This window comes from Glarea lozoyensis (assembly GCF_000409485.1).
Source record: "Glarea lozoyensis ATCC 20868 chromosome Unknown GLAREA10, whole genome shotgun sequence".
NCBI lineage: Eukaryota > Fungi > Ascomycota > Leotiomycetes > Helotiales > Helotiaceae > Glarea > Glarea lozoyensis.
Genome location: NW_007360984.1, coordinates 33382 through 42292, shown reverse-complemented (window position 1 = coordinate 42292; position 8911 = coordinate 33382). Strand labels below are relative to the sequence as shown.

Sequence of the window (8911 nt, the reverse complement as noted above, 5' to 3'; positions counted from 1 at the left end):
AACTGACGCACTGCACTCTGCAATGGGCCGGTAGTGGTGTCAGGATAATCTAGATCTTCTCTAGAGCAACAGGGAAGAAATTGGTATGTCACCTGGCTACAAAATTTGATAATTGTACTGAAAAGTTAGCATGTACCTAAAATAAAAAAGAAGTTGTTTTGGGTAGCTGCAATGAAGATCTTCAGACACTAGGGCAACTTCCCAATTATGTACTTCCGTGATAGAACAGGCATTGATGAACACCTGGTGTTGCATATGCAGGTGGAAAATAGCTCAAGTAGGAACGAGGAGAGCAGGATGAGGACCGGGACTCGCCGGATGTAAGATTTAAGTTAACTCCATCGAAGGAAGCTTTCAAGCTATCCTACTCAAATCACATAGAAAAGGGTAACGGGAGTGGTATTAGTTGCATAGTGTACGGCTTAGTTTGCTTGCTGTTGCTACTCAAGGGCGTTTTTGTGATCTGTCTGAAAAGATCTGTGAATCGATGGCTTGACCCGAGAGGGCTGAGCTGTTACCACTGGAAGTTAAAACTTCTCTGATTGGTTGGCTGCAGATCACGGCATTTTCCCACACTTGTCATTCAATAGTGTTGCAATTCCAGAGACGCTATCCCAATAGTAAGGACTGCGATCTGGTGGAAAAGGAAGACATTTATCTGCTTCATGACCTCAATGGCTGTGGTGGCTGCCGGAGGGTTGCTTCCTCTCGCAGCTCGGATAGTTCGGTAGAACCTTCCGCTAAACCATGCGGCTGGGAGTTGCTAGCTGTTCTGTGGGGCTGCAGTTGGATGTGGTGCACGAGGTAATACGTGTATGCTCAGCATTATCGAACGACTCAAATTCTGCAAAGCACGTGTTGAGTTGTGTCGTGTATGCAAAGCCCCTCGTTGCGCTAATGTCATGGGCTTGCCAGATAGAAACAGACGATTTGCGCTGCAGAATTGGCGTACGCTGATCCTTGTAGAACCCGGTTGAGATGATAATCATCAGAAGGATTGTATCATTCCCAATTCGTTCGGTGCAGATTACCTAGCCATGTATCATGCGAACTGGTACAAGACGGAAGTACTTCATTCCGAAAGCGCAGGTGATTTGGCTCAAAAAGTGCTGGCGGTTCCGGCTTTGGAGTGTACTAGGATCATTTGCACTTCTCCATGGTTCTATTAGAGAGGTTTTGCAACTTATGGGATTATGATTGCATGATTACGAGTCATATAATTGTTATTATTTTCAAAATAAGAGGTTTTGCAGCTTTTGGGACTCGGTTCGTAATTTAGCGCGTAAGAGACTGTTTCGACCCGAATAACTTCCTAATTAGGACGATTAGATTCAATCCCAAATTCCCAAACGCGATTTTGGGATTATAAAGTTCTATCGGAGCTCCGAAAGAGAGAAAGCATGAATTACATGAAACTATAGCGCTAAACCATAATAGGAAGTTAAACGGTAATCCCAAAATCTGCAAAAGCTCTCTATTGCAGACCAGGTATCCGAAAAGAACGTGGATTTGACAGCGGGAGGCCCACCAAAGAGTTTACGAGCAACAGTTGGACATGTTCCAAGCAATCGGCGAATTAAGTCGGACCCTCGCCTCAGATCAGCGTGGCGCCGTGCATGCTGCATATGCATGCAATTCCGCCTTAATTGCAAATTCTCTGGAATGTTTGACGCTAACAAAATCGGCCCAAGAAATCAAAACAGGGAAAATGCTAGGCAACAGGCCGTGTTGAAACAACATGGTAGTTACCGATTGTCATAGGTGCCAAACATGGACTTGCTAACGGATGACGTGCCCCGAGAAGGCGTGCTTCAAGCAGTGTTGGCCGATGACTGCGCTTTTACCCCACGTGCCTGTCAACGGCTGACACGACATGTTCCTGACTAGCCTTCATAGCCAACCACATCCATACATCATTCAAGGGGGGGAAATCCGGGGTACCCCACTACCCCGCAAGATCTACAGACAAAAAAAAAGAGGACAAGGCCAAAGGGAAAGAAGAGGACGAAAAGGTGCAAACAAAATTTTGCGGATAACGGAAGGCATAGGAAATAGTCGATGAGCACAGAGCTCAAGCTATACAAGATTATACGGGGAGACTTGTACTGTAAAGCAAGAAAGAAAATAAACGCATAGCACAATCAAATTACACGACGTAAAATAGAGCAATGACTAGTGGCTTTTAAACATCTATGTATAGATAATTGAAGTTCGAAGTCTTGCACCACGCAAAGTAACAATCGCTAAAACAAAACATGTGTTGAAACGTTTTCTGATCATAGTGTATGAGCTGACTCGTCATCCGCACTATCAGGGCGCGAATGGGAGTATAGCTTGCTGAATGCTGAATTGGGATCGTCCAGCAAATCGTACGGTGGTGCAAACTCCACCAAACGGCCTTCATCTAAGAGGGCAATTCTATCAAAATCGAGGATAGTATCAAGTTTATGCGCAATAGCAATTATGGTGTGCTGTGCAAATTTCTCTCGAATGATACGCTGCATAAGTTCGTCGGTTTTGGAATCGACACTAAGAATACAGGTTAGGTTAAGATTTCATGGTTGAGACGTAGCGAGCACTGAAAGAAGGCTTACCTGCTGGTGGACTCGTCGAGAATGAGAACTCTGCTTGGTCGAATAATTGCTCTCGCAAGGCAGAACAACTGCTTCTGGCCGTGAGACAAGAAGATTGATTCAATATCTGCTCCCAGCCCTCCGTTTTCTTTGACCTTATTCCATATTTGGACACACTTCAATGCATTGATAATTTCCGTGTCCGACGCAAGCCCCAATGGATCTGTATTAAGTCGCACACTTCCAGACAGGAGGTAAGAATCTTGAGGCACGCCGACCAGACGAGACCGAAGTTCTTGCCGAGGAATGGTCGATATGTCAATATCGTCGATCGTGATACGGCCGGCACTCATTTCAATCATGCGAAATATACTGAGTACCAATGAGGACTTGCCACTTTAAAATTGTCAGATTAGCTACTCGTATTACCGTTCAGATATTACTACTAACCTCCCTGTGCGACCACACACGCCTATCTTTTGACCTGGCTGGATAGAGAGCGAAATACCTCGCAGTACGGGTTCAGATGGCCTACGTTGGTGCTTTGATTAGCAAGTCCCATCGAGGCAATGAGTGGATGGACGTTCTTACTTGTATTCGGCAGACATGTTGTGAAATTCAATTCCACCCCGTGAGGGCCATCGAGGTGGCGGCGTATTGTGCTCTTCGGGGAGGTCCTCCGCGATAGTTTTTTCTGTGAATGTCTTGACTCGTGCGATGGAACCGATATGGGTTTCGAGGTTCGTCCAGAATGTCAATAACATCTTAATACTCTGGCTAAATAAGATGACGTTGAGCATTGCGACTCCTACAAAACCAGGACTGATAGTTCCCCGAAGCTCTACGACCATAACCATAAGTACGACTGCTACAGCTGCTACCACGAGATCCAACACCAGGGTTAACCAACGCTGGACAGCGAACAGCAGATAGAAAGGCTTCTGTGATTGGTCGAGCATCTCAGAGTTGTGCTTTTCCAGAGCATTTCGCCACCCGAATGCTCGGATCGTAGCTAGTCCGCTGAGACTCTCCATGAACTGAGTGTATAGTGGCGATTTCGCTTCGAGATCTAGCAAGCGAAGTTGACGGGAGGTTCGAAGGTAGAACTTTTGAATAAAGTAAAGGGATATTAGTACGACTGGAAATGCAGCGGCCGCATATACAGAGGCGACTCCTATAAGAATCATCTGGGCAATACAAAGAATGAAAGCTACGAGGTCAGCTTGGTGAAATTTGAGATACTAGAGGAAAACCTACTAGCAAAAGTATTAAGTGCGGTGATAGGAAGTTCCATATCAATTAGCATCAAGTCTTGACTGAATCTGTTAACGGTCACACCAGTATCTGTCGATGAGAAGAACGACATTGGCGCACTGCGGAAAGTTAGAGTGCCATTCTGGAACAGCGCGCTTGAATGAAACAAACCTTAAGACTGTTCGCAACAAATCTGAGTGAAACCTTTCGCCAGATCGTGGTACCATGGTAATTATTAATTGCCTGTAATGCGACATTAGCCTGCCCTGAGAAGAGAGCGTCCGAGGAAGACGAACCAGCAGCTGATGACAAGCGAAAACAACGCCCCAGCACCAAGAAGGCCATATATACCAAGATAATATCCAAGTCTTTGATTTGGTGCCTCGGCATTGGATGCGGCCCACCACTTGACCCAGATAGCTAATGAAGTCAGAACAGATAGTGAAGCGGGTAGAAGAGTTAAAATACATACTTGGAAATGAGAGACAAAAGACAAAAGCGGAGATCGCGATGACAAAAAGGAGAGTTGGGATAACCCCAACAGCTTTGACGTAATACACGTAAGTTGCGAAATCTCCCGTACGCCTATCCTCGGAGCCTTCAAGGGATTGTGGTGGAAGCGGAGCGTTGACCAAGTTTTCATCAACCGACCCGAAAGGCTTTTTAGGAGAGTCGTATATCTTTGGCGGCTGCGTTCCGTAACTCCATTCTGGTGGCGGAAGATTGAACGAAGAAATATAGCCGCCTTCTCTTGCGAGATCTTTAAAGCTGCCTTGTTCGGATACTTTGCCTTCATTGTTGATAACAACAGTGTAATCCGCGTAAGGGACTCGTTTGACTGAGAGGTTTTAATAAAAGTACCACGGGAAACATTGTACAGGGACACTCACTGGAGGATGAGGCAAGCAGAACAGTGGTTCGCTGTTTACGCAGTATGCCTGCACGGCCAAGGAGACTGTGGAAAACGCGATTCTCCGTATCAGAATCAAGCCCGCTTAAAGTATCATCAAGAATTATAATCTCCTTTCGCGCGTACACGGCCCTCGCAAGCGCCTGTGCGTTGTTAGTTTCAAGTATTGTGTGCATGAAGATCAATGGAGAGAAAACTGACAATACGTTGACTCTGTCCACCAGAAAGTGATATACCCTTACTGCCTATAGAAGTCCTATCCCCACGAGGCAGTTGTCGAAGATCCTCGTCCAGTGCACATGCTTGGATCACCGTCGAGTACCAAGCCTCATCAAGGCTGGAAGTTCCTAAAATGCTTTCTTGAACGGTTCCATACATATGCCAAGGTGTCTGATCGCAAAACGCAATCTCGGAAGAACAACATTGGACATGGCCAGTCAAGGAAGGAACTTCACCCAGAAGAGCCTTCAGTAAAGTAGACTTGCCGCATCCAACTGGGCCTACGAGAACTGTGAAGTTATCTCGAGGTAGTAGGATGTTGAGGTCTGAAAGCAGAGGTTCTTTACATGCATCCCATCCGAAGGAGCCATCGTAAATGGCAAATGCGTGAATGTCTAACAGTCGAGGGTAGTCTTGTGATACACCGACAAGAGATTTCTCGTTGTCACTATCTTCGGCACATTCAGTTGGAGCGTCACTTGCCGGTCGGTTATTTGTTTGCTGGCGAGAGATCGGTTGTACATCACCAATCCTTCTGGCGTCAATCCTGGCATCTAGAATAAGAAATTGTTGAATACGCTGGAAAGATCCGACGGAGCCCATGAAGGTTGCCATTGTCATGATGAGCGACTGCAATGGTTCGGAAAGCAAAGAAAATAGTGATAGTGAGGTGAAGACGCGAGCGGTATCGAGGGTCTGCCCATTTGCGCTATTGCGTGAGATAACGGAGAACACGGCAAAAGTAAGGATAGGGGCGGCAACAGGGGTTATATAAGCTAAGAGATAAGGTAAGTAACGTCTCGTGTGGGGGTGGATTAATACGCACTAAAGCCCATGTTCCATATTAAGAGCTTCCTGAATTTTCTGGATATTTTGAGTTCCTCCATTCGCAGCTTGTGTACATTATTTGACATGGTGTCGGTAAGACCACACATCTTCACTCCTTTCATCGAGCTGAGCATGGTTGTCGTAGCAGCAATACGCTTCTCGATAGCACCAAGCCACATAGCTTGACGCGACATCACGAGGTTAGTCGCGGCAAGAGAACCCGCCATTGAAACTAGAACAAAACCCAGATCAGCGGCGGTACATTCAAAAAGCACGGAACATACCTATTGCAACAGCGATGGGAACTGCACAAGCTGCACCCATCTGTCTCTCCAAAAGGTATATCGCAATGGCAACTTCGAGCACGTTTGCCCAGATATCGTGTATTGTCTGCCAGCCTACAATTGATTGTATCAGTAGCCTCATCATAGCGTAGCCGTTTGCATAAACATACCTTGGGTAATGCGCTCAATATCCGCACTCATCAAGATCATTGAAGATGCAGGGTCTGCATCATTAATTCCAAGATCCCCAGCCTTACGATAGAGCATGGAGATGAGACCACCGCGAACGATGGTAATGACGCGGTAAGTTAGGTGTTGAAATTGGCCCGTGGCTACCTAGCATACAAATCAGCACTGCGGGTAAAGTGATATCCAGTTGCTAATCAACATACTGCCACGCCAGTGTAAACTAAAAAGTAGGCACCAATTAGACCATAACCCTTGTTGGTTGATTCGGGAGTTATTGGCGCCTGCGAGAAGTTGATGGTTAGGTTTAACAGAAACGGTTGGCAGAAGTTGAAACCCGTGAGGCATAGCCGAGGAAGGATAGCAGACAAAAGTGGCCATTTAGTAGCCCCCAGTGTTGTCCAAAAGAGCTTATTGGATTTCAATGGCGGCGAGACTTCTTGTGTGCTTGACTCTGAATCCACTGCCGCAGATGCAGAGCGTGCCTTTAGCCAGGGCGTATCTAACAACGTATGGGTGTAGTCGGATAAGAGATGTTTGTCGAGCGAGAAGAGGTCGTCCAAGGAGAAAATATGCTTGGTGCCCTTGAGGAAAAGTGGATTGAGCCACCAGAAGAAACTCCGATTGTAAATTCCACTCGTGGCTTCAGGAGAATGGGTTTGGTATCGTGCTTTTAGGATGTGCCTCTTTTCTACCGCTTCCAGGATGAAAATGACAAATTTCAAGGCCACACATGCACTAAAGTTGCTAGCAATTTTGTCTTTACTCCGCAGCCAGAGAGTTCTGGAATGTGTGATATCGCACAAAAGCGAGATTAATAGATATCCATTGAGGATTAGAGAGGGCCGGATAGTTTTTATATGTTCGGCATATGATAGCAGTGGTATTATCAGGTATGCGATGAGAGTTATTACGGCGCAAGGAATCGAAGCGCTGGTTTTATGGACCGCAGGGTTCGACCAATTGACCACGAGACAGAGGGTCATGATTTCGTAGGCGGTGTAGAGGGTCTTCGGATTTTTTAGTAGAGTGAAATACTCGTGGGACAAAAAGGAGCACAAACCAACTTTGCAGGCAGCAGGATACTCCATACAACCTTAGTATCTTTCTTGAAAAGATAGAAGAGACGAAATGGCGCGACAACCATTATTACAATAAGCGGTAAGATTGCCAGGATCGTTTCTTCGAAGAATAACGTAAAGTCAAATCCTCCTCTACATCTACCAGCATGTGGGCCAAATGTGGAATCCACCTGGGAACAGGATAATGAAGTTGAAGAAGCCATTGTCGAGCTGTTTGGGTGGTGTGTTGCAACTATCCACAATGGAATGACAGAGCGGACCTGTTCATGGAGGGAGGAGCAGTGCAACAGTGAGGTGATTGTTGTAAAGCAATATATGTGTAGAAGTCTGGAGTGTACGTGGATTGAAGCGCAATTGAGATTTTAGTTGTGCCTGGGTTCAAGCTCTCGTGTTTGTAATGAACAGAATTTGAAGTTTGATCGACTCAATCCTCTGTGGAGCAACGGCCACGTATCGGAGCTGTCGATTATCTCCTTTGATCCTGAAGTCCATTAGCTAAACAAAATTTGCCTTTTACAAGCAACATGACCCACCTAAGATCTCTTCACAGGGAGTGATCCGTCGATCAGCAGTGACAAAACTATGATCGGCGTCCAAAAAGCCAGAAAATGCATAACAGGTTGGGACTAACTACTAGTCCCACAGTTGAGACGACAGAATGCATAGAGTTACATTAGAGGTCGAGGGGGTTTCGAAAGATATCTAAGTACGTGTTCATACTAAATGGGAAGTAGTGAATCCTTGGGACGAAAGGGACATTGTAGGACCTAGGGGCAATACCATGTTTTGCAAGGTCTCCTAAGCCGGCCATAAGGTTGTGGACTAACTCAGCAGCCTATAATTTTTGCAAGACATACTGGCTATAGCGACTTTTAGCAGTAGAAAACAACATCAGAAGAGCATCACTCGCCTAATTCCTAAGCTCAGTTAGGAGCCTAGAACATGCATGTCGCCAGTGATAGATGCTCCCATACTTACTATCCCCCCCCCTGAATAGAGGTAATACGGTGGGTAATGTGGATTTTTTTGGACGAGTAGAACTTGTCGGTTCGAGGGTGGTTTATGTGGCAAAGATAAAAATTTGTCCTAAAATCCACATATCGAGGCCAACTGACCAGTCAATGGCTACGCCTGTACAATCCCACTGAATAACCTCTATTCAGGGGGGGGGGGGATTAGTAGGCCACTAAAACGGACGCCCGTTAACGGGCTTAGCGTTAGTTGCATTCCGTTTCAACTATTGCCAACACTGCCGATGCTGAGCGAGATCTGTCAAGTAACGTTCAACCATAGCACGTCATTCAACCTAGAGCTCGTAATTCATTCCACAAAGCTGCCATTGAGCTAGGATCCCGAGGGATACTTGTTGCAAAGAGAAAATAGCTGCATGTTGCCTTCCCATCGAGAAGACTCAGAAGACGGATCGACATCTCAATTGTCAGTCAGCAGCCTTGAATCAGGATACGAAAGAGGATGAACGGGCCGCCGAGACTAATGTGCAAAGTTTGGACGCGTCCCCCGGGGGGTGTTCTGGGGAGAAGGCGACAATGTTGGAGCTGTTGATGTGATGTGGTT

The 8911-nt window shown here is 46.1% G+C and overlaps 1 protein-coding gene across 1 annotated transcript; it reads right to left on the bottom strand.

Moving 5' to 3' along the window:
- Positions 1 to 2276: 2276 nt before the first annotated feature.
- On the bottom strand, positions 2277 to 7539 carry GLAREA_05010 (P-loop containing nucleoside triphosphate hydrolase; the record flags this gene model as incomplete). The annotated part of the gene is made up of 15 exons (XM_008078300.1): positions 2277 to 2529; positions 2595 to 2969; positions 3024 to 3104; positions 3165 to 3783; positions 3831 to 3946; positions 3999 to 4070; positions 4124 to 4247; positions 4300 to 4665; positions 4718 to 4880; positions 4939 to 5732; positions 5783 to 6016; positions 6069 to 6182; positions 6239 to 6404; positions 6461 to 7264; positions 7318 to 7539. 15 exons carry the CDS (start codon positions 7537 to 7539, stop codon positions 2277 to 2279), a joined length of 4503 nt encoding a protein of 1500 aa, XP_008076491.1.
- Between the last annotated feature and the right edge of the window lie 1372 nt (positions 7540 to 8911).